General features: G+C 48.0%; 1 protein-coding gene across 2 annotated transcripts in view; it reads right to left on the reverse strand.

The window, feature by feature from the left end:
- The window catches only part of LOC135911176 (uncharacterized), a 330,618-nt gene that overhangs the window by 82,161 nt on the left and 221,923 nt on the right, over positions 1–26,534 (reverse strand). For both annotated transcript variants that reach the window (XM_065443366.2, XM_065443367.2), the window contains exons 12-13: positions 22,527–22,637; positions 11,801–11,884 (exon numbers count right to left, since the gene is read on the reverse strand). In XM_065443366.2, the coding sequence (XP_065299438.2) occupies positions 11,801–11,884; positions 22,527–22,637 (195 nt within the window). The remainder of the gene's footprint in view (positions 1–11,800; positions 11,885–22,526; positions 22,638–26,534) is intronic.

The raw sequence follows: 26,534 nt of genomic DNA on the forward strand, positions 1-26,534 counted from the left end.
ACATTCACCCTGCCGATTAGAATTCCACTCACCGTTAGTCTGCGCCCGACCTAGCGGCTCTCCTGGGCTCTCTTGAAGTACTCTTTGACCAGCAACTGCTCTCTGTTGACAACTGGTTCTACCAGCGTATGTCATCCGCGTCGAGTCGCATCGCGGACGTCATCACACGTGTTTGAAGGCGCCGGACTCCCTTTACAATATCACCACCCACTGTACATCTTCTTCGTCTGTATACATGTATATCACCATTAGCTGCGCAACTTGATCTTCGTGGTGGCAGCGCGAGCTCGGCTGGAATAAAGCTGTTCCTTATAAGTGAAGGAAGGTGCCTTTCGTTCCCCACGACTTTTCTGACACTCCTACTGGAACTTCGCTAGGGTCAGCGCATAACACCACCGGCCACGCTCGATCCAGCAAACCCGGGAACGTCCGATGTCGCCGCTCCCTTCCAGTCTTCACCATTTGTCATAACCATCAAGAGCAGCCAGCGCGACCCACAAGTCTACGCAGGTCTACGAGAGGATGACGTCGAGGACTGGCTCCGAAACTACCAAAATTGTAAGCAACTTCAGCAAGTTCGACAGTTCACAGATGTTGCGGAACGTCCCGATCTACCTGTCCGATGTCGCGAAAACTTGGTTTAGGAACCATGAGCTAGATCTTCTTTACTGGGCGACGTTCACACAAAAGCTTCAGCAGATTTTTGGTGCTCCCGCTGTTCGCGCTAAGGTTGCAAAAAAGAAGTTGGGTGAACCCATTTAATTCCCTGCGGAATCATCAGCTGTATACTTTGAGGATGTGCTCGCATTGTGCAAGCTTGTGAACACCACCATGTGAGCGACCGAATGCGCCTCATTATTAGATGCAGAAACACCGTCGCTTTCAGCGCCTTTGCTAATCAAAACCGTGCTACCATCCAGCATGTGATCATTACTTGATAGCGACTTCAACTACGGTCCCTCCCCCTATGTATCGATACCCCGTACATTCGTCTCCCTTTCGCTGTGGACTTCCGCACGCTGGTCCGCGACATCGTCCGTGAAGAGCTTCACGGACGGTGCAGGCGTCCTGGCGTGTGACTGGCAGGACGTCCTGGCGGACGTCCTGCGAGACAGATTTACTATTACTGTGGCTATGGAGGGCCCATCTCGCGATTTTTGCGACATTAACAGCATGAGCCATGTGTCTACGCTTCTGAGGAATGTACAGGTGTGCATCCAGCAATCGGCTATCAGCGAATATCTTACCGCTTTCCATAACACAGGTCACCTTCTCCTCCCGACTCCATTGATGTTCTTACGCGAACGAAGGAACAAGAACGGGAGACTATTGAGGAGCTGTATTTACAAAGGATAATGCACCGCTGGCAAGTACAACCGGCAGCTCGAGAGCCAGAGAGCGTTCGTCGTCTTCGTAGGGGCGACCGCGTGCATCAGCCACAAGAAAACACGCAATATGCATGTATCATTACTCCTGCCGGCGGAAGCACCCGTACCGGTGCGTCTAAATATTGGTGATAACAGGAGGCTAGTATGGTTTGAGGCGTGCGACATTGACAACGTCAGTGGCATTCGAGGCAGATGAGGCACTGGTACTTACTGGGCGATTTCGTACGTAACGGGAGTCATGGCACCCAGCACTCGATATGGTCCTGTGTACCGAGACATGAGTTTTTCTGACAGGCCAACGAGACGAGCCGGGGACCACAGAAGTACCACAGATCCAGGCGATAAGTGGCCGTCGCTGTGTTGGCGATCGTACAAACACCATTGCTTCTCTTGCGATGTCAGGAGGCAACTGCGGGCAATTTCGCGTGCTTGGGCTGTCCTGGTGATGGCGTCAAGCCCATACTCGCTGGTGTCTGCTGCGTCGGATGGGAGGGATGCGTCCAGTCGCAATGTAGATTCTCGGTCGAACAGAAACAACGGGGAATAACCGGTAGTGTCGTGACGCGAAGATTTATACGCAAAAGGGACATAGGGTAGGGCAAGGTCCCAATCAGTATGGTCGGACGAGACATACTTTGCAAGCATGTCTGTTAGGGTACGATTCAGACGGTCCGTAAGACCGTTAGTCTGTGGATGATAAGGCGCAGTCAGCTTGTGCTTGGTTGAGCAGGACTGCAGGATGTCGGCGATGACTTAAGAAAGAAATGTCCGACTACGTTCAGTGATCATTTAGTGTGGAGCGCCATGCTGCAGAATCACGCCGCGTAAGAGAAAATCGGCGACGTCTGTGGCGCAGCTTAATGTAAGTGCTCTGGTGATAGCGTAGCGCGTGGCATAATCTGTCGCCACAGTGACCAACTTGTTGCCAGATGTGGATAGAGGGAAAGAAGCACGTAGGTTCAAGCCACCGCGAAAGAACGGCTCCGAAGGAATGTCGAGCGGTTGAAGGCACTCGGCAGAGAGCGTCGATGTTGTTTTTCGGCGCTGGCATTTCTCACACGCCGCAACGTATTTCCAGACGGAGCGGGCAAGGCCTGCTCGTAAAGAAGCGTCGGCGAATCTGGTCGTAGGGTGCGGGAGACGCCAAGGTGACCTGCCGTTGGTAAGTCATGAAGTTCTTGAGAACAGCTGACCGGAGGTGCTTAGGAAGGACGAGGAGTAGGGCAGTACTGTCGGGGCGTACCATCCCGAGAACAAACAGGTGTAGGGACGAATCACAAGACGAAGATTCCAGGCCATCAATGAGCGGCATCACAGCGTTGTCCATTGGCGACGTGTAGCAGCTGAGAAACAGAGAATACCCAAGCGTCGGCATCGCGGTCAGGGTCGGCGGGTGGTTCAACCACTGCATAGCGTGATTAACATTCTGCGTCTTGATGTAATCGGGACGAATTGTGCATTACTGCATAGGAATATAATTGCAGCCACAGAGCCCAACGACCAAGCCGGCCAGTAGGACGCTTCAGTGAGGAAAGCCAGCAGAGTGCGTGGTGGTCCGTGATAACAGAGAAGTGTGTGCCATGGAAGTACGGGCGGTATTCGGAAACAGCCCAGACGAGAGCCAGGCGTTCACGATCAGCGATCGAATAGTTGCGCTCCGCTGCTGTGAGCTGGCGGATAGCGTCAGCGATAACGCGATCTTGACGCTGTTGGTGCTGGGCTAAGATGGCTCCGATACCGTGACCACTGGAGTCGGTACGTACCTCTGCAGGATAGGATGGGTGCGAGTGGGCCAGCATACGTGGCGTGTTGAGAATGTTGGCTAGCTAGGCAAACGCGGCAGTTTGAGCGCGGCCCCACGTAAACAGCACGTCCTTCTTCTGAAGATCAGTAAGTGGTCGCGCAATCGCTGCGAAGTCTTTAACGAAGCGTCGGAAGCAGGAGCAGACTCCCACAAAACTTCGGACGTCTTTGACAGATTGAAGTACAGGAAAAGACGTGACAGCACGAATTTTCTCCTGGTCTGGTCAAATACCGGACGCATCGACGCAGTGGCCCAGCACTGTAATCTGCTGACGACCAAAGTGACACTTCGATAAATTTAGATGCAGCCCAGCTTCGCGGAAGACTTGAACTGCTGATAGGTGCTCAAGGTGTTTCTCAAATGTCGATGAAATTGCGACAACATCGTCTTGGTAACAGGGGCATGTTGACCATTTGAACCCTTGAAGTAAAGAATAATCATACGCTCGAACGTTCCTGGGGCGTTGCATAGACCAAACCGCATTACACTGAATTGATATAGGCGATCAGAGGTGACGTACGTGGTCTTATCTTGGTCCTTTTTATCCACAGAAATTTGCCAATAACCAGACCGAAGGTCTATTGATGAAAAGCATTTGACACCAAGGAGACAATCGAGGGCCTCGTCAATGCGAGGCTAAGGGTAGACGTCTTTCTTCGTAATGCGGTTTAAATGATGATAATCAGCGCAGAAACGCCATGTGCCATCTTTCTTTTTAACAAGGACCACGGGAGACGCTCAAGGGCTCGACAAAGATTCAGCAACACCTTTCATCTTGAATAACCTTACACTCTGAAGCAGAAACTTGATATGGCCGGCGATGAATAGGACTGGCATCAGCAGTATTTATGTGAAGCTTAACAATTGAAGTTTGGCCCAATTGGCGATCGTTGAGGTCGAAGATGTCGCGGTAGGAACGCAAAAGATGGCACAGAGCTGCCGCTGGTTCAGGCAATAGGTCCGCATCAATCAAGGGACGGAATGTTGCGTCAGGGCAAATGGCATCCTGTGGATATGGCGAAGAACCTGAGCAGACGTCAACTGATTAGTGGGACTTACAATGAGGTCGGTGAGCTTCTCCTTGAAAGCATCCGAGCTAGAGATGTCGCCCTCGTTTGTCAGGACAGTATAGGACATTCGCTAGCATAATGGTAGTATCCCAGCGGTTGTTGTGGTTAACACAATCATACAGGGTGCGCCATTCCTCAGCGTTGACATTATCTTGAACGGAAAATATGCCGGGATCACGGGGGGTGGTAACCGTAACGTACGTGGTTGGTGGGGTCGAAGGGGTAGAAGCAGACGAGGTGTCGTCACCGGGAGCCATTGCGGAAAGCAGGATGGTGCGCCGCTACGGAGCTCCGTGGCGAGGACGGGGAACAGCACCCTCCAATAAAATCTAACGTGAACGAAGGAATAATAACTGGAGACTATTTACAAAGTGTATTTGCAAGGGACAATGCCGCACTGGCCAGTGCAACCAACAGCTCGAGAGCCAGGGAGCGTTCGTCGTCTTCGTCGGGGTGCCCGCATGCATCGGCCACAAGCAAACACGCAATATGCATGTATCAATATGGCTGCAAAGTCACCTTCTCAGTCATGCAGGTAACCTTCTCCACGTCTTCGTTCCCTGTCGCCTTTCCGGCCCACTTCTCTGACACGAACGCGCATTTGAAAAACTCCACCACGCAGTTTTAGGAGGCAAATTGCATCCAGTGGGCAGCCTACAATGCCTCCAGAGCAGTCGTCGAACTTGCTGCCAGTGTTTGTTGTAGGTTTACCCGTCAAAGCTCGATATGACACAGGCGCTACCTATTTGGTTATTTGTGCAGACTTTTCTTCCCGTTTCCAAAAAGTGATCGCGCCCTACTGCCGCCCTTTTCTTCGTACAATGACCAACGCTATTATTCGTCCAATTGCGCAGCGTACTCTTCGCGTGTCCAAAGACAGAATTTGTGACCACATTGTTTTGCGGTATTTCATGAAAGTACTCACGAACCCATCTTGGAGTGGGACTTTTTAACTTCTATATCCGCTTCTATCTTTTCTCGCCAGCGCCTCATACATCAAAACTGTGAGCTGGGCGAGTTGGTGCTGTTCCATTTTAGTAAAAGAACTGGGCGAAACAGACGCAGACCTATACTTAGATAACTTTCAGAGCCATAGTTTCCGAGACTAACACTTGGCAGCACGAAGTTTTGACGAGGCTTCAGCATCATTTGTCGCCTCTAAAAACTCATGACCCGGTTTTACAGCGAAGCAGTTTATGACTAGGTTCTGGCGGATCTCGTTTCCGTGAACATAGAGCAACAGTTTTCCATACGTGCGCCGATTCCGAAGTTAGTCTAATAGCGCTGCGACCCGCGGTGGAGGTGCAGTTCGCCATTAAGGGGCCTACATCCAGAGCTTCGCTAGTCATCCTCCTTTACCGAGTTGAAGGACAGTGAAAATTTTCTTGCTAATTCTAGTACATTGGTCTCATTCGTGAATTAGCATGTAACTGTGTATTAGCAATGATGGACTGGACTTCTACTACTCCCTACCCCATAATAAATTGATGCAGTGTGTCAAGCAATGTATAACATAAGATAATGCTGAACAATGGTTTCTTAGTAACTGTATCGTTTCTGGTGAATGTTTGTCGAGTTTATAATATTGTATTTATTTAAAAAATCTTTATTTGGATCTTTTTACAGAAATCAGGAGTGTGTATTGGTTCTAGCAATGCGCCTGTTCTCGGAAACATTTTATTTTTGGACAGAAGAATTCAAATATACATGGGTGACTTGCTTATTAAGGGTCTGCAATATGTTGATTTTCTTGTCATTGTGAAAACCTTAGACGTACAAAGAAGAGTCGATGTGTTAAAGGTGTTCAGGGAATGCGGTGAAGGCGTCAGTTTCACGTGGGAACTGCCTTTTGAAAAGAGCAACACTTTTTGGACTTAACGGAAGTATTTTTTGCAGCAAACCACGTTTGCTGGGAGTATTTCCTTGAGGTAGCGAAGCATTTACTTACATTTCCCTCTGATCACCTAAAGGTAGTCAAAAGTGGTATTTGTGCTTGTTGCATACACTGTTCAATGTTTAACTCATTTACCACCACAGGGTGCATCGTAGTTTGGAGAAGCAAGTATCAAGACTAAAATAAGCAGGGCACCCTACTGGTGCTATCACAAGAGCTTGTGAAAAAGCGGCGAAATCAGTGTAAGGCATTCCGAGAAGAGAAACAATTGACGATGACCCTAAGACGAGAAAGAATGTAGTTTCACTTCCTTATATGCCTGAGTAAGCATACGGGTTAAAAAAGGTGGCAAGCAGGTATAAGGTTGATGTTAGTGTAGGTTCCAAGCTTGGTCATAGTTGTCCAGCCATCCACAAAAAACTGAATGGAGTGACGAGTGAGAATGGTGCAGGACGCTTTCTGAATTATAAGAAGACGTTCATCGATTGCAAAATTCAAGTTGTTTACAGGATACTCTGCTCGTGTGGAAAGGAAGGCTTACGCAGGGAAACCTAATCGATGTTTAAATATGAGGGTCAAGGTGCATGCGCTCAATGTAAAGAATGGCACTGGTTCAGATTTGGCGGTTCATTGCCGCCTAAGGTTGCGTAAACCTGTTCTTGAAAAAAAAAACAGATTTTGTACACGCACAGACCACAAAACACGAAAGAAATAATGGATGCCTTTTACATATTTTTGGAATGTGACACAGGCAGCAGTCAACCTTCGATAGCTTTGTCACTTGCAGAAGCATCGAAGCTTCGGCAGTGTATGCGAATCAGTTCTTGATTAGCCAGCTTTGGAATTGCCGCGTGTATATTACTGTCGTCTTGCCATGCACACGTGAGAGGGTGTCTGTTCACTTTTGCGGGTAGTCTTCGACTTATTCTGTTTCTTTAAAAATGAATTGTTCGTTGCGAGTAGCGCTCGTGTTTGTAATTTCTCTCTAGTTCGTCTACCTCTTTTTAACACAGTTATTTTGTTAAGAAGCGTCTCATACAAGTTGATGCCACCAATTATTATCTGCCTAACAATAACTAAGGCATTCGCCTTACCTGCTCGCCTTACGATCTTTAGTCATCTAGAGAAGAGATTATCAGTGTAAACTCCAACATTATGGATGGCGACGTGCTCATTATACGCTATTACCATGCCCTACTTCGAAGGATTCTGATTGCCCCTGGCCTTGTTCGCTTCTATAAGGGGTCTGCATTGCTTACAGCCTTAAAACTCTTTGAGGGTCGAATTATTTTGAAAAGAACTTTCCCAGGTGGTCAAATTACTATATCACGGATCTTGAATGTACAAGATGTGTAAAGTCGGGAATAAATAGTAAAAAAAATAGGAACAGTATTTTGGTGTCCGCATCACTCAGAACTGCAAAATGTTCAATAACATTTCAGAGTGTGGTACTCCTCGAAACACGGGTCTCCGCACAACGCCTTATCGCTTTCTGCAAAACCAAAAACGCGTGTATGTTGGCGCGACGAGTTGTGTTGGCGCACACGTGACATCTTCTCTTCGTGCGGCTGCCTTGGGCAGAGGTCTGAGGCACCCTCTCGCGTAAGCGCGTTGCCGCAGAGAGCGAGAATACCTCGTGAGCGGCGGTGATAAACAAGCTAAGAACAGTGCCAATCAAGATAGAAATGAACTCTCGCCGCCCATGAGATGGCGTGCCGACAAAGAGAAAAATCACTTTTCGCGAGCCTCCGCGAAATTGCGTTGCCGCTGCGAGCGAGAATACCTCGCGAGCGGTGGTTATATACAAGCTAAGAACATCGCTAATCAAGCGAGAAATCAACTGCTACCACCTCTGCAAGAGAGTGCCGACAAAGAGAACAATGACGTTTCGCGCGCCTCCTTTGCGGTCACGCGGTGAAACCGAAACCGCAAAAGGATTGTTGCCGCAGTCTGAACGACGCACTGAAGCTAGAAATCAGTTCTCGTTATCGCCCCAAGATGATAGCACACATTTCAAACGCTTCTTTTAAGTCCTACGACGTGACCGCACCTCCCAGTGAGCACGCATCGTCATTATGGCGCTAAATTTCAAACGGAGGGTCGAAACCGTACCCATACAGCTAAGACCTTGCGGGATAGAAAAGCGCCGCCGTACATGTACGGCAAACCTTCACGGTTTTAAATCAAACTCTCGAACCCCAACTATTGCCCCGTGGATCAACTGTCACTTGCGTCGTTGACATTTTCCCCGTTGCAAATGCCGCCCTTTCGACAGTGCCACCAGAGACAAGATCGTTGCCAAGTAATGCCTTTTGCACACCATTGTCACCAACCATAAGCCCCGGCCTGATACCTGCCCAGGGTAAAAATCTCGTCAACCCACTGAACAAACACGGTTCTTGTTCGCCATCAATTCGCCAGTCCTCAGTACGACTACCACTGCTACTAAGTGCATACAGACTGAGGGTTCTCACATTGTTCACTGGCGCCCATATCGCGTGTCTCTTATAGAGCGCAAAATCATCGAGAGAAACGTGTGAGACGTGCTTCAATGAAATATCATACGCCCTTCCTCGAGTCCATAGTGATCCACAGTTCTATATAGCGCAGAACAAACACTGTTCAGTGTGCTTTTGCGTCCATTACCGTGCACTGAACAAAATCATGCGCAAAGATGTTTGCCTCTTGCCAGGGATCAACGACGCACTAGATTCCCCATATGGGGCCGAATATCTTTCTAGCCTTCACCTTAGATCAGGTTACTGGCAAATACCGATGTCCGAATCCGACAAAGAAAAGGCGCGCCGTTGCCCCCCCCCCCCCCCCCCCAGATGGGCTGTACTAGATTAATATGCGGCCTTTTGGACTCTCCAATGCACCCGCCACCTTCGAAAGCACGATCGATAATGGCCTGCCTGGCTTGAGATGGAAAAGCTCTCTGCATTATCTTTGCGACATGCAGTCTTTTCAATAGCGTTCTCACAGCATTTTCAACGTCTTGATGAAGTCCTTGTCTGTATTGAAAACGCTGGTCTATAGCTCACTACAAATGCAGTTTTGCCAGCAAGATCATCAAAGTTCTGGAGCAGTTAGTTAGCACAGAATGTATTCGACCGAACCCTGGGAAGCTTTCTACGGTCCTAGAATTACGCCATGCGCTGCGTCAAAAAGACCGACGTAGTTTTCTCTGACTTGCTTCTCACTTCCGGCGCTTCATAGGCAACTTTGCTGCGCTTTCGTCCCCACTCCATCAACGCCTCGCAATGAACGTGCCCTTCGTTAGGCCCGACGCATGTGAACTGGCTTTTCTGGCTTTTAAACATGTCCTGAAGTCAAACCCGGTGCTGTGCCACTTCGAACCGAGCGCACCCACCATCTTTCACAATGACGCTGGCAGTCGGTCTCGGTGTCATTCAACTGCGACGTGGCAGCACCTTCCACGAACGAGTAATTAGTTACACTAGTCGTACTCTAACCGCTTCACAGAAGAAAAGCACCTTAACCAAGCAGGAGTACCTTGCTGTTGGTTAGGCAGTAAAAACATTTCGCCCATACATTCACGGCCACCATTTTAGACTCGTTGCAGACTATAGCGCACTGTGTGCTGGCTTTCAGCGCATAAGAACATAACAGCTCGCCTTGGTCACTAGGAGCTTCGCTTACAGAAAAACGATTTCGATGTCATCTACACGGCTGAAAGAAAGCATCGAGATGCCGATACTCTGTCACGCTAGACTCTGCCGAAACATGATTCATCATCGACTCTTCGTACTAGCGTACACATCGACTTTACTCATCGCCACGCACCATTGGCTGAGCTTGACAGTCCATCTGCCTTACTGTCCCACCAACGTGTCAACCCATACTCCCCAGCTATTCCCTAACGCATGCAAGGTTTTCCTTCACCTGCGAACGCCCGACTTATGCGACAACTTAAATTCCAGCTGCACAGTAGGGCTTTACATAACTACATTTATCACAGCTATGGCAACAATTGGGTTACGATCATACCACCTTCTCTGCAACGTCAGGTGGTTGAACCCTTTCACGATCATCCGACGGTCGGTCGTCTAGCTTACCACAAGATTTACGACAGAATCCGCAGTTCCTGCTCCTGGCCAGGCCTCGCTTCAGTCGTTGCGAAGTACGCCGTATCCCGCGCTCATTTTGAAAGCCGCGAACGACCGACGACAGCTCCTTCTGTATTTTTGGAACCAATTCTTTGTCCCGCATTGCCTTTAGAAGTCGTTGTGAAAGACTTGTCTTCCCACAACCTCGAATGACAACCACTGGATTGTAACGGCCGTTGACCATCGAAGACAGTACGCGTAGACAGCCTCTTTAAAATCGGCGCTGCCGCTGAAGTGCCCGATTTCTTTCGACGCAACCTTGTTTTACGCTATAGGGCTCCGCGCGTTCTCTTTAGTTACCGCGGCAAAGTCTTCCTCTCTTGTACCCTTGCCGAAGTTCTGCGCTCCTCAAACACCATTCACAAGACGACTTCCTTAGTCTCCGGATGTGTATCCGGAGACTAAGGGCTTGACAGAGCATTTCCATCGTACCTTCGCAGACGTAATTGCAATGTGCATCTGCCCCGGCCACATTAACCGCAATCCTGCAGTTCGTGATGTTCGCTTATAACACGGCCGCGCAACCTACCACAGGCTTTTCTCCATTTTTCCTCGTCTATGGTAGTCCACACAGTTTCGCTCTGGATCTATCACTCCTTTCGGCTCCTACACCCGCAGCAGCTCTTTTCTCCCAATTCCTTTCTCCTTAACACCGGCATGTCCCAGGACGCTAGCAAGCCTTGTTACAACTCGACTCACCGTGCTGGGACTTTTTCTCCAGGCGATAAAGTTCGTTGGACTTCTGTGCGCGTTCCCGGCTCATGCAAAAAATTCTTCACTTGATTTTCTGGATCTTACACGGTGATTGATCAGACATGTCCTGTTAAGTACCGGGTCTCGCCACTTAGAACAACGTCCGACCACAGTTGCCGTCTCCCCGGATACTCGATGGATTTCATAACCCTCCCGCGTGGCCAGGCGGCCGCTTCCACACCGAGAGAAAATTAGTGTGAGCGCAACACATGCCTGACTTTCATCACCAGCATCTCTACTAATCATCGTCCGTTGTGGATTTTCACTTGCAAAAGTCATCATCAGCTGCACTGCTTCATCCTCGTGGTGGCAGAACGAGCTCGGCTGGAATAAAGTGGTTCATAATAATAGCAGTTACACGCCGATGAAAACCAGCAAAACTGCAAAAAACGGAGGCATGCCAATATGCTGTCAGCGCCATAACGGATTTCAAATGAAACGCTGAGTTTGAAACAGGAAATTCGGGATTTCAGCTGCCAAAACAACGATATGATAACGAGGCATGCCGTAAGCGGTAGGGGTGGGGCACCTCGAATAATTTTGGCCACCTAAGCTGCTTTAATGCGTATCGAATTCAAAGTACAAGAACGTTAACGAATTTTGTCCCCTTTGAAGTCTGGCCGCCACTGCTGGGATTCGAAACCACGCTCTCGTTCTTAGCAGTGCTACGCCATCGCCGGAAGCCATCGGCCGCTCGCCTTTATACCGACGGCTGGGAATGCAATGAAGTCTGTAGCTATTGGTGTCAAAAACGTACTTACTAGTGCCAATTCTTTTATAGCAGTGTCTGTTAACTTGCCCTCGCTGTCGTTCAGGAACCCTGGCGACACCATCAGACGCGAAACCTGCATGAGAAACAGGCGCATTGAATTTGGCGTCACGAAAGCATCAACAACGAGCCAGAAACTTTTCCTCGTGGTGTGTTTTGCAACATCTACAAGAGAGGCGAGATGGTGCACATTGAGTTTTCATTGATACGCACGCGCTTTCTAAGAGTTCGTGAGCTGTTCTTTCTTTGCGAACGTTCTGTGACATTGCTGATCATGCCTGCTACTGACGTCTCACCGAATAGCTTCAGTACAGCATATATATAAGAAATTGGATTAAACCGGCTCTTTTTTTTCTTGTGTTCTTTTGGGTCATACAAATTGTTTGAACACAGCTTGTGACAGGATAATACTAGTTGTTGAACTAATTTACTTAAAAAGGCGGACCTTAGTCGCAAAAGAAAACTAGATGCATAACTGACTACACAACAAATATCCACAAATGGATTTTTTCATTGATTAACTTACGGCACATATTTCAATTTACAAATTGTAGCCTGTGAGTTCTCAGGGCGTGTTCATTGGGAAGAAATTTTCAAGATGACACCAGTCTTTGATATTTATTTCCCAAACACGTAACGAAATACTTGGGCATTGCAGTTGCGGCTCGAATGCATAAAACAGCGGTTTGTAAAAAAAGTAAGAAGGGTAATTGTGCCTTCTTGTAATGCAGTTTCACAGCTCATATATTGAGATCCATGCAATCCTTAGAAGTAGTCCGAAGTGGATACGCCGAAAAAACCCACAGAGTACAAATGGTGTCCCTCCGAACCCGCTGTGAGGCGTTTTCGGGAGGTTTTTGGAGCGTCAGCGACACGGCATGATCGCTGAGCCGAGAGCATCCTGGCCGAGCCACGGGTGCCTGGAGCACTCGAGCTCGCGCGCCTAGCACGGGCTCACGAAATAAAGTACGCCTACAGGTTACTGAGCAGGAGCTGCAGCGCAAGAACGCTGCCGCTGTTGATCACTGCTTGCAAAATGTGATAGACGACCCATATCAACAGGCTGCCTGCGTTTTATGCGAAGCATATTACTAGAGCTCAACCCAGCTCCTCAGGCGCGGCGGTGTCGCCTTCAATACCACGTGACACCGTGACGTCAGAACAGAGGAGAAGCGGGGCTCCAAGTAGCGCCGTCGCTCGCGGCGTCGCCTTCAAGGCTGACCACGTGACACCGTGACGTCACGACAGAGGAGAAACGGGGCTCCAACTCACGCCGTCGCTCGCGGCGTCGCGGTGGTATAATAGCAGCTGCGCTTGCCTCTGCTAGACACTCACGAGGTGAGATGCCTCCTGGAGACAGAGCTGCTCGTTGGAATGCGAAGCGAAGGTTGCGGCGTGCTACAAAGACTGTTTCTAGGTCGCTTTGCTACGGCGCAGCGACTACGCGCCCCGCATCGGACGCGGTGAGCGTCGAGCAAGGCAGCGTTCGGCGCGACAACGAAATGTGCGCCTGAGCAAGCGCCGCACGCCTCAGCCGACGCCGACGACACCGGCTTTTCTGCGACACGAGCTCCTTAACGCTGTCGCGTTAAAATAAAGGCTAGTATGCTTCGCATCCTGGGCTTAACCTTAGCTAAGCCACAGCCATATTTTACATCTGGGCATCTCAATCCATCCTCAGCTTGTGCTAGGTAATAACACGCATTCGAATAATGAGGTGAAGACATGCCTCACACTGAAAGCGAATGCCGAGCACCCCATACCTCGGAAACCGCTGCGGTCGTTTCCATCTCTGCAGTTCCTTTTAATACCGCCCGCTCGCCAGAGTTCTGAAAACGTAGCCCCGAGACGTGGTCACTGCTCCTGAAAGTCGAGGCCCACTTCAAACCCTTGCGGATAACCCTTGCAGTCAAAGCGCTTCCGGTTACCCTCATCGACAACATTGTTGACCTTTTCATCTTGTTCGCGAACAACATTCAGGCATCGTCTTACGTAAAAATGAAGGCGGCTATTCTGCAAAACATCGCCACGCATAATTGTTAACAGATTCGGCAGCCGTTTGCAGTCGAGGAGCTGGGCAATCAGCACGCAAGCTATTCGCTGCGCTTAGATACTGGTTTTTCCAGGCTCACAGAATCTACAATGTTGCTGTTACCCTGACCGTTGCTTTTACCCTGACCCTGACGAGATTGACGCCAGGCACGTACCCAGGGGGGGGGGGGGGGGGCCGGGGGGGCCTGGGCCCCCCCCGAAATCAAGTGGCATACCCCCCCTCCCCAACCCACGTCACCACTCACACATTCCTAAAGCGCCGCCAGATTAATGTTGAGACTTGGCAGCTGTTCATCGGTCAGCGTTATGCTGCCTTTTTCACTCCTTTTGGATGGTGGTAGTTATCGGCCTCTCTGTAATGTGAAGGACACTTTTCTCATAGATTCCGCACCCGCGCGATTAACTCGAGATGCGTTCAGTTGTCACCATCTATTCAACCGTCACGCGATTAGCTGTTGCTTTTGTTAGTTCAACCTTCATTGTTTAGGCTGATCCTGGGACCAGGAGAGGGATGCGGCTGTTACTCAGCTGGTCTGTACTCTCATGGAACGAGTTGCGGCCGGAGAAAACGCTAATTGCGTTTAACTTTTCCCTTTGCTTGATTATTTCCTCGAGTTACGGCTCGCCGCGACGCTGGCAGATGCCCGGAACCATATACACATGATATGGGTTAGATAAGGCGGGAAATAAAATGATGTGAAAGAGCGTCCATCATGAAACCCTGCAATAACCCTTAAACCCATAAGCAAGATGACTGTCGCCCGTTACCTCGTCTGTTTTTCCTTAATTGTATAGCGCTTTTCGTGCAAAATTGGAAACTGGAAACAGAAATCGCAAGGAGTTGAGAAATTAAGCGATCTACTAAGGGAGAGAGCCAACGCAACAACCAAACTGCAAGGAAAAGCGAATAATAAAAATGTTAACCGTTGTTAATGTGAATATTTATGGATCAACATCTTTTTATTTAAAAAGGAAGTAGAGAAAACGCCGCCGGAAGTGGAGAATAATTACTTGCTTTGAATGGTGCTTCTACAGTTATCAGTCGAACCGCTTCACGTAGCCACTTCTCTGCTGTGCTTATGTGGGTGTTTTTCTAACCTTTCTCGGTGAGCGCAGTACGTCTAGAATCGCAGAGTCCTGCGCTCTACGCGGTTGTATGGGACTGGCGGCCGCACAGCGTTACGCAATTCGCGGAACTGTCAAAACTGATCCACAAGGCGAAAATAACTGATATTCGAAACTATAACATGTGAAAGATTGAAGAAGCCGTAAAAAAATGAACGCAGCCTGAAATCAGTAAAAGAGAAACCTGGCATAGGACAAACCATGATGTATGCGCTAAAAGATAAGAGGGATAATATCATAAGCAATCTCGAAGATCCAGTAAAAGCAGCGGAAAAATTCTAAGCTGACCTGTATACTGTACCCAGAGGAGTCACGATACCTCACTTAGAAACAGTAATGAACAGGATACAGAAACTCTCCTATAACTAGCGATGAGGTCAGAAGGGCGCTGCAAGACATGAAATGAGGAAGAGCGGGAGGAGAAGGTGGAATAACAGTTTATTTATTCAAAGATGGAGGAGAGACAATGCTTGGAAAACCGGCGGCTCTTTATACGAAGCGTATATCGACTGCAAGGGCCCCAGAAAACTGGAAGAATGCAGACATTATACTAATATACAAAAAAGTAGACGTTAAAAATTGAAAAATTATAGGACCATTAGCTTGCTCCAAGTATTATATAAGATATTTACCAAAATAATCTGCAATAGAATAAGGGCAACACTGGATTTTGTCAACCAAGGAACAAGCTGGCTTCAAGAAGAGATACCTTACAATGGATCACATCCATGTCATCAATCAGGTTATCGCGAAATCTGCAGAGTACAATAAGCCTCTCTATGTGGCTTATATAGATTACGAAAATGCATTTGATTCAGTAGAGATACCAGCAGTCTAGAGGCACTACGTAATCAAGGACTACAGAACGCTTACGTAAAAAGCTTGAAAAATATTGCTACATGCGTGTGGTATTTGGTTGTTTGAACGAGGTGCGAGGGCGCCATCACTCCAGAAAAGAGGAGGAAGAACGAACTGGGCTCGCGCTGTGAATCTAACCGGTCAGCACTGCAACCGTTGTAAATATAATCTGTAAATAGTTTCTCGTCTTAGTGGCTCGTCCTTCGCGTAAGAATATATATAGAGGTTCTACAGCTACCTTAATTCTACACAAGAAAAGCAGGGAGATACCTATAGGGAAATGGGTCAGACATGCAGGGAGACACAATTTCTCCAAAGCTATTCACTGTGTGCTTAGAAGAATTCAAGCTATTAAACTGGGAAGGCTTAGGAGTAAAGATCGACGGCAAATATCTCAGCAACCTTCGGTTTGCCGATGACATTGTTCTATTCAACAACAATGCAGACGAGTTACAACAAATGATTGGAGACCTCAACAGAGAGAGTGTAAGAGTGGGGTTGAATATTAATATGCAGAAGCTGACGATAATGATAAATAGCCGGGCAAAGGAACAAGAGATCAGGATCGCCAGTCGGCCACTAGAGACTGTGAAGGAGTACGTTTACCTAGGTCAATTAATCACAGGGAACCCTGATCATGAGAAGGAAATTCACAGAAGAATAAAAATAGGTTGGATCGCATACGACAGACATTGCCAGCTCCTCACTGGAAGCTTACCATTATTATTGAAAAGTAAGGTATGCAATCAGTGCATTTTGCCTGTGCTGACATATGGGGCAGAGACTTGAGAAAGAATTAAGGACCGCGCAAAGAGCGATCGAACGAAGATTGCTAGGCATAACGTTAAGAGAGAGAAAGAGAGCGGTTGGGATCAGAGAGCGAACGGGTATAGACGATATTCTAATTGACATCAAGAGGAAAAAATGTAGCTGGGCCGGTCATGTAATGCGCTGGTTATAGATAACCGTTGGATCATTAGGGTTACAGAATGGGTACCAAGAGAAGGAAAACGCAATCGAGGACGACAAAACACTAAGTGGAGCGATAAAATTAGGAAATTCGCGGGCGCTAGTTGGAATCGGTTGGCGCAGGAGAGGGGTAAATGGAGATCGCAGGGAGAGGCCTTCGTCCTGCAGTGGACATAAAACATGATGATGATGATGCTGATGATGATGATGATGATGATGGAGGTGGTGGGCCCCCCCCCCCCCCCCCCGAAAAAAAATCCTGGGTACGTGCCTGATTGACGCTCAAGGTGATGGAAAATTTGCACTGTGGTACCGCTGGCAGGAGTCACCCGCTGCGCGTCCTCCCCACCCTCCCACCCCGAAAGAGCGTCGACAGCATTCTGGCGTCGCTGAACACAGTGATCGACTGAACGAGCGGCTGCTGGCGGCACTCGTTGATACGCTTTTCCAAGACTACGTCAGCATCAATCTACTTTTTCACACCGCCGCAACACATCCCGCCAGCGTGAGCACCACCACAGCACTCTGGTGCCACCGAGACGGAGATCAGTCCACCATCTGCTTGCACCAGCATCGCTTCGGTGTCCGGGCACATCGCTGCCTTCTGCCTTGCGCCTGGTTGAGAAACAGACCGGCTGACTGCTAACGGCAATGAGTGGTCGCGGCCCCGCTGCAGGTCAGCTCTTCTACGTCACTGACAAGGCCACTGGCTCACATTTTCTGACCGACACAGGTGCCAAGATCAGCATCCTACCTGCTACACGTGCGGATTGTGCAAGTGCTTCCGTCCGGCACTTGCAAGCTGTGAATGGAACCCGCATCCGTGTCTTTCAACAGAGGTCTCTCACGCAAAACTTTGGCGTCCAGAGAACCTTCCGGTTACTATCCATAGTTGCCGAAACCGGTCCCGCCGTAATCTGTGCCAATTTTCTTGCTTACTGAAGCTTCCTTGTCGATACCAAACGACTGGCGTCTGCTCGATGCAATAGCTCTTCTCTCCGTCCAAAGAATTGCTGCATCGCAAACCATAGATGTAGCACGCTCCTGCGCCACGGCTTCCGAAATTGCTATTTGCAGCCTTGCTGTGAGGTTTCCCTGATCTCCCCGCATCACTTAGCTCAAAAATCCCGTTTGTCACGACGTACACCTCTAGATCGTCGCTTAATGACTCGCATAATTCCGGCCACGCCGCTTCTCCGGAACATCTCAGCGGTACGTTCGCAGTTCGAGCGTGTATGTTGGATTGCCTAGCACCAACGTCAAGCATCGCCTGTGGGAGCAGTTCTCCAGCAATATCTCGCTGATTATTGTCAGCCACTAGCATTCTTATCGCAGACAATCACTCCGAACCAAGCCCCCTACAACAATTTAGGTCTAGAGCTGCTTAGCATTTACCTTGCCATCGGTGATTTTCTCCATATTGTCTAAGGCCGATAATATACTGCGCTCAGTATTGACTGACAGCAGGCGCCAATTGTGCTTCCTGAGTGCTCGCTTAGGTGAATGACCCACCTCGAGCTCTCCGTCAACCGATCAAGCCCAAAGTTTGTCGCCGGGCACTGAACTCTCTCTTCCGTTGTGCTACTGGAAGGAGAACGAACGGCAACCCTGACTGCACGCTTCCTTTAAGTGGCAGTCGCCGCAGTGTCCGACGGCTTCGACATGTTCTGACAACTGTAGAACTGAAACAAGAAGAGATGGGGCCAGTGCACCTAAGTATCGACATGGAAGAGTCGGAAAGCGAGAGCCGCGGGCAAAGAAAGGGGAAGACCAATTAGACAACAAGCGCTAGCAGCGAGAAAGGGCCGAACGCCATCCGTGTCACCCTTTGCTGTTCTCATCATCATCATCCGCCTGGTCACGCCCACTGCAGGGCAAAGGCCTCTCCCATACTTTTCCAAGAACCCCGGTCATGTAATAATTGTGGCCATGTCGTCCCTGGAAACTTCTTAATCTCAACCGCCCACCTAAGTTTCTGCCGCCCCATGCTACGCTTCCTTTCCCTTGAAATCCAGTCCGCAACCCTCAATGACCATCGGTTATCTTCCCTCCTCTATACATGTCCTGCCCATGCCCACTTATTTTTCTTGATTTTAACTAAGATGTCATTAACTCGCGTTTGTTCCCTCACCCAATCTGCTCTTTTCTTATCCCTTAACGTTACAGCCATCATTCCTCTTTCCATAGCTCATTGCGTCGTCCTCAATTTAAGGAGAACCCTTTTCGTAAGCCTCCAGGTTTGTGCCCCATAGGTGAGTTCTCAGTTTGTCACAAACCTAAGTTTATAACAAACATAGGTTTCTTGATCTTGAACTGTTTTGATCTGAACATTTCATTTGTGAAGGTAATGTACCGCCCGCTCTTATAATAGCCCCCTACTGTGCTGCTCGGCGTATTCGAGGCTGGTGAAGCGAGTGATCACCAAATCTTGTTTAGGGGCTACAGTTGTGGTCGTACCTGCACTCAATGCACACGAGTTTTGACTCGCAGGTACTCGTACTACGAATGGCAGGCTACCCGGACAGTTTACTGTCTAGCATTGCCGAATATATTTCTGCAGCCTTACAACAGCCAAAACGTGACAAATGAAACAACTGAAAAGAGAAGAGTTTGCATTCAAGAACCGCGTTCATTCTTTATTTGTACCGAGTGTCTTATTGCGCTAAACATAATAATAAAGACTGCATGAAAGGCAGGCATCAGAGTTGCCTTTTTAGCAAAAAAAAAAAGCTAGCCAGTATGCGCCAGAAAGAATGCCGAAGTCAAGGGGCTTCTCACGTGTGATATGAAACACACAAAAGAGATAGTTGATTGCTCCCACAGCGCAGTATTTAAGGCTCCTCTGTCCTGTGGTAGGGGCTACTTCAGCAAAGCTGGACGCTGTGTAAATGACCATAAATGACCACCTCAAAGAACATTCCAATTTAATGAAGGTATGTGCTCGCAGCCATCTAGCTGCGCATTGCTTCCGCTAGGGCTGTCGTGAATTGTTTTATCAAGGAAAAGTACTAAGGTGCTATGGTGACCGGCATGCACGTGACATATAGGAGGCCTTTTGCACCAACAAAAAAAAATCGATTTGCGAGTGACTGTGCCTTCGATATTGCTTCTCAACAAGGAGCTCCGGTATATTGCATGGGGATGATGGCGACCATTTGCTTTGTGTTTAGTCAGCATCATGACTGTCTTGCTGGCGTTGTATTCCTACTTTGGTATGTTCTCTTCTCCCTCCTGACTATTCAAGCTCATGCACATAGTACTGTGTGCGCAGTAAGATATTTGTTGTTGGTCAGCGCTTCGTCCGTCTCAGTCGGCACGTCCTGTTCTTTGCGCTATTAATCGTTCTTTTTTCAGGCATATACATAAAGATTGCGTGACATTTTACAAAGTGAAAAAAAAAATTAAGGCTCATCATCAGTTGTAAACCATCAAAGTAACTGCGTCGCTAAACCATCGCTTCATATATATTCTAGCACGTGCATTCGATATGCGTATATTTATTATATTTTTTGAGCGTCGCTTCTACCTTACCAAGCATTTTCTTCAACATGTTTTTGGCATAGATGTGCCTGACTGGTATCGCAAGAGCAATCTACTCACCTTGATTTACCGTTTTTCATTGGCGTTTTTACACATTCTGGCCGAAATTTTTGTTTAGTTGCTAAAAATGATGGTACGTTTATTCTCATTTAAATGAGAAACAAACAAACAACGACTCCCGGTGCAGTTTTTCTAATGAAAATCACATCTAGTAATCTCAATCCCTGCATACTTTAGGGAAGCTTGTGTTATCTCAACATTTCAAACTGCCAGCTCAGTTTTCAGGTTATGGTCACAAATTACTCGAAGGCTGTCTTCATACCCCTAATGTAGCATATCCGTGGCCTTTGGCATTAAGGTTGATTCCAGCCGTCAAGCACATTTCTGAGGCCTACCCTAAGCATAAGGGAACATGTGAACTTCTTTCTGAACTTGAGAGAACACCAATCAGTGCAGCATTAATACACAAATTGGGTAACTTGGTTAATAGCACTTATATTTCTCAGGTTATCATTAGATTCTATTCTTTGCTGTGTCTATACTTGATGTGAAACATGAGCGGCCCTATAAAGTAAAACAACTCTGGCCTTTTCCCATTGCAATTTCCTGACCTCAAATTTGCGTAACTACCGATACAAGGCTCGGGCGGTGATCCGCAGCGTAGTTTAAAAAGCCCAGTCAAAATCTCTACCCGTTTGAAGGAGGTCAGTTTTATTTCTTTTCAAAGCTACTAGCATTGCTTACCGTGACAGGTTATTACATAGTTCGCTGACAAGAGGCGTAGAACACGCAGTAGTGGGTACGGCTTCAATGGGTTCGAGCTAGCTCAGTGAAGCTAGATACCAGATCAAGAGGGTGGTGCCGGCGTCTGCGATACGCGCGCTTCTCCTTGCTTATCTTGCGGTGGCTAGCCGAAAATTGTGGCGATGTGCAATTGAAGGTTGAAAATGCTGCTAAAACGGATCCTCGGCGAACATTTGCTCGCAGAGCGATGTCGTATACGTGCCGCATTGGATTGAGAACCCTATACTGCAAGGTAGATTTTTCTATTGTATAAAGATAAATCAGTTCTGTCCGCCAGCACCGAATAGCCGATAGTGCGAGAGTGATCGGCAGGCAGCGACCCTTTCGGGACGGGACAACGTTCCGCTATTCCAAAAAAAAAAACGTTCAGTTGTGTGCGGCACATCAATGCTTTTTTAAAGCGTAGTCACTCTGACGAAGCGAATTTTTGCGGTTTTGTGACGTCGCATAACAGACAGGAAAAGTGAGCGCACACCGAAAAATTTTTCCTGAATAACAGATCGCAAACCGCGAAAGGGGTGTAGAACTGAAAATGATTAGTTTTCTTTCGCTTGATATAATCGTGCATAGTCAGTGTGTACACGTCATAGAGGATGGCGAGTTCCCGTGGTTTCGCGACATCGCGTCACAGACAGTCAAGTGAAGGTAGCCCGAAAATTGTTTGGCGGATCGTGGAGGGCTTTTTGCAGACACAATATAAAAACATGTTGGAACAGTTTTACGTTATGGTGCGCTAAGGTTCCCATAGGAATCATTAGACCGGCAACGGCGAAGCTCGTCATGCTCGAATGGTAGTCCGGAAGTCGTAGCTTAGTTGTTATCGTGCGACATAGTTGTGTTCCAATTCTGCAGAGCGTTGAAGACAGCCTACGTTGAGTGCAAAGAAGACAGTTTTAAGCCTGAGTAGTAGCACAAACGGGGAAAACATCTCTGCAACTTAACACAACTTGGCCTGAACAAAAGCCAGCTAAGAAAAGCACATATTAGAGCTGCAGTTGAACACTTTGCATCTGCCAACCATGAAAGAAAAAGAAACAACATAGTTTACAGTAATCAGATCCGAATGCCAAGTTATGTTTCCTTGTGCACAAGCGACCTTCCCGTTAATTTACCAAGCATTCAGCTCAGATGCCATTTCATGTCGACAACGAGGTATCCTGTCCTGTTTTTCACTTCGAGGCGCTCTTTGCGAAGTTGTCTCCTTATCCAGCTTTGCCAGAATTGGAACGACACTTAAGAGAGCCGCTGTCTGCTTAGCTATCTATCCAGCCTTCTACGGTTAGTATTGGAACAGAGCTATAGCTGTCAAGTTCGACAAGCTTCACCACCAGCCGAAGGGGGATATCTGCAGACCAAGCCATGCCACTCACCTTGCGGTAGACATGAACCCTGTTTTCTTCGGTCACGCTCTGGGACAAGGAGTAAGAGAACGTGAAGGAGTCCAGCATCCCTTGTACTTGACTGCGCAGAAACTTCTTCATCTGCAAAAGACGGTGCGGAAATGTCAAAGACGTAGCGCCCACGGTGTTTCCACGAAACGCCACCAAAGTGACAGAAAGCATGCATCATACAATCATTATTTATTCATTACATGCTAAAAAAACATACATTTGCCCTGACTATTGGAAGCAAGCGCTTCCCAGAGGGCGCTAATGAAAACTGCTCTCAGTGCCGCCAGTGAAAAAGAGCCGCAGCGTTTAGTGTCCCTAACCAACGCGGGGCTGCAGGAAGCACGATGTGTTTACGGTCTACGAAAGCGCAACCTGAGTGACGTTGACGGCATTTCCTTTTCGTTTCTCTCGGTGTGAATATTGATATCAGTGAAGAGATTACCGTGATCGAGGACGCATTCACTTGCGGAAAACGCCCAACACATGCCGATATTTGCGGGGTCGCCAGCTACAATGCGAGCACGGTCGAGCCGCTCAGCTGCGCGCGTTCTGCGGCAACGCACTGCAGCTGAAATTGGCGTGTATCGACACTGTCGCTGGTGCTTAACGTTTGGCCGTCGACATGCCCTTTAACAACATGGACGTTACGCGTCACTTTACTCTTGCGGCCATCATTTCGCCTGGAATAGAAGCTGCATAATCAATGTTGCATATCAGTGCGGCGTGGATGACCTGTTTCTGCAGTAAACACGATGTGTTAAACGTTTATGTTCGCTGTGAGGTTGTACGATTAGTATTGTCATTTGCTCTCTTTTCATTTTGTCACCAGGCACTGCTGGAAACCCAGGGAGCATTTATGCTCCTCCTGCCACTAATGTTATTCTTAGTACCACCGAAAAAATGCTTGCTGTATATATAATTGAAATAAAAACACGTATATATGTATTTTTCGCTATTGAATCAGAATCGGTATCGGTTTTTATTGAGGTGATTAGAATGATTAGAAGTTGTTAACATACAGAAGGAGGTACCGAAGTCAAAGACTGTAATGGACCTCCTAGAAGCATTGCCATTTTAACGTTCAATAACATAATATGCCCAGGAACATTTTGCCGGAGAAGCTGTAAAAATTGGCGTAACGGGGTGCAATCACACCCACATGGATCCTGCGTCCTGCCGTCGCTCATACTGGTAGTTTTCACGAAACATGATACAATGACAGAGCTACATGGTACGGATTTTCTAGTAGTAGCAATGAACCAAGCAGATACAACGATGGCCTCAACGCTTTTTTTTTTGTTTTCACGGCTTTTGCGGGTCCCCCACCGTACTGCTGCTGGCCATTTCACTTTGTAATGCAAATCCACACAATGGACGCGATGTCCACAAGGGGGCGCTGCGTGTCAGCTCGAAACTGTCAGTTCGCAATAGGGGATCAGAAAATTTGGGCGTGGTAGTTCATAGTGTTTTTTTGTCTTTTTTTATTGTTTAACCTAGGTAGAATATTAGGCAGTATAGTAGCAAGAGCTTGGTGGCGCAACCCACCGCCCCGTTCCAAAGGGGACGCTCAAAACTTCCATCCATCCATCCAAACTCGATCGCTGGTTCCCTAGAAGCTGAGAAAAGGCACGAATGCCTGACTGAGTCACACACCGGTTTCAAATACACATATCACTCAGTAAATAGAATAGTCCAACATGAGCTTGGAACAGGACTATATCCATTCATTGGAGATAGCATGCCCATAGTTTGCACCTAAAGATATCATTTGCCTACCTACAAGAAGAGAAAATACATGCACACATACGCGCTTATGCATACAGCGCTGCATAAAAACTATAGAGCAATAAAACTACCAGAAAAAATAACGGGCAGAGGTGAGGCTGAAAAAACGTGAGAAGACATAATTTAAACGGAAAATTTTCCCAGTTAAAAAATCGGTTCACTCATCGAGGTGACGAAAGGAAGGCGTTTACCTTTGTGGTAAGACATTCGAAATGTGTCGATTCTTCTCATTAACCGTTGTCAGCCACAATGAAGCCACCCTTGTTGACTGAACGCACACTTGGGAGTAGCACGATACCACTCCGCTAACGCTCCGTCCCGTGGCTTTTTTTTTCATATTTCGTGGGCTTTCTTTGCAACCCAGAAAAAGCGACTACGTGAGGCACATTGTACAGGAAACAACTCTATCGGTGGTTTCTGAAAGTGGTCTACCAGTTTACTTAAACTTGGGGTCCCCTGGCAATAATGAAAAAGTTGGGTAATTAAACTTAGAGAGTTATGGCGAAAACAAGAAATTGCCTGAGTTACTGTAGGCTTTTGCGAATACTATGCGTCCCGTTTAATTCGCTTCCGGCGCATCTTTGATTTTTAAAGTATTGGCTCAAGTTACGTGGAACACCCTGTGAATGCCTTGTATGTAAATGTTATGTTAAGAGATAATTATTCACCAATTATTTTTGCGCATGCCGCTGTTTTGCTACGCGATTTTATTTCCCACCCTGTAACAGCAAGAAAACAGCTCACACTATGGACAAATAAGAAAGAGAAGAAAATAAAAAACTGCAATATAAAAAGAACTTCAGCAATAAACAAGAGCTGCGATATATGTAGAGATGTCCATCCACATCACTTTTCAAGTGCGAAATCTCGTTTCTTGATAGCACGGGCAAACGCAGTATGCTTCGCCTCTGTTCTCGCAACCGTGACCCATTTGGACCGGATAACATCACTGGCACCCCCGGATTGTAATGGTGCAACGAGATTTCAAGCACAGGACTCTATTGAGAGCAACTTTGAACTCATCGTACCATTTTTCCCTCCGCTACCGGCCACGAAAGTTGCGCAGCGGGCAACAGCTCGCTAAACTCACCTACCAGCATAGGCCTGCAACAGCCGACTATAGGACGCTAAGTCTAACGCTACGGCATGGACACACGATAACCATGGAAAACCCCTCGGAAGCTGCTTTCGCACTCTTACGGGCCCCGCAACAGCGACAGATTGTTGCTACTGAATATTCACAAGATATGGAGGAACGATTGACAAAGATAACCTTGTCGAAAGATCCCAGCTCTGCGAGCGGTGACGACATGGAAACACGAACGCAACTGACTGGCCGGCCCGAAAAGGAAACAGATAAAGCCAGTTGGAAACTGGCTCTGCCAGCCAGCCAGAAGAGGAAGCAAAGCAGGGCAGTACTCGCAGGGCCGCTAACGGCCGGGAAGCCGACTCGAACGGTCCGGCGGGCCCCCGCGGCAACGCAGTAGAGCTGACAAGGTCGGAAGAAACGTCGACGACAGCAGCCAGCGAGACTGCAAAGACAACCGCCACCATAAGACGCCAGTGCAGAGGGTGCTCAGGCGCAAGCTCCAACGCCACCGACGAAGACAAACATTATAATGATACCCAAGAAAGGACTGCTGACCAAGGACTTCAGTATGCATCCACTTGCACCAGCCATCGTAGAGGCCTTTGGAAGATAGCGTCAGTGCCAGGATGAAGAGTTCATCTTACGACTTTGTAACGGCTCGAGGTCGATTCAAAGCAGTTCAGGCAGCCATGGGAGCCACCTCAGCTAAACCACTGTTTTCGCTCGTTGCAGGCATACGATAGAAAACGGTCGACAGCGCAAGGACTCGCCAGAAGCTACGTGAATGGGCATCGAGCGCTGTCATGAGGACACATGCCTTTCTGCTGCGGAGGACCAGCGACTGGAGGCACCGGCTTCCCCTATATGAAGCAATGGAGCAACGTCCAAGGTGCATCCAGAGCGGTGCCGGCAGCCGTGGGAGCCACCTCAACTGAACCGATGATTTCGCTCGTCGCAAGTAGGAAACCGAATCTGTTATCTGTTATGCTGTCCATGGATGCTGGGCTGCTCTGAAACTTGCAGTATTTCTGTTGTTCGTGCTTACACAGGTTGTGAGCAATACACCATGGCTCAATGGGAAGCAAAAGCACTGATACCTTAACCGAATTTGC

The sequence above is a fragment of the Dermacentor albipictus genome, chromosome 5 (genome assembly GCF_038994185.2).
Source record: "Dermacentor albipictus isolate Rhodes 1998 colony chromosome 5, USDA_Dalb.pri_finalv2, whole genome shotgun sequence".
Lineage (NCBI taxonomy): Eukaryota > Metazoa > Arthropoda > Arachnida > Ixodida > Ixodidae > Dermacentor > Dermacentor albipictus.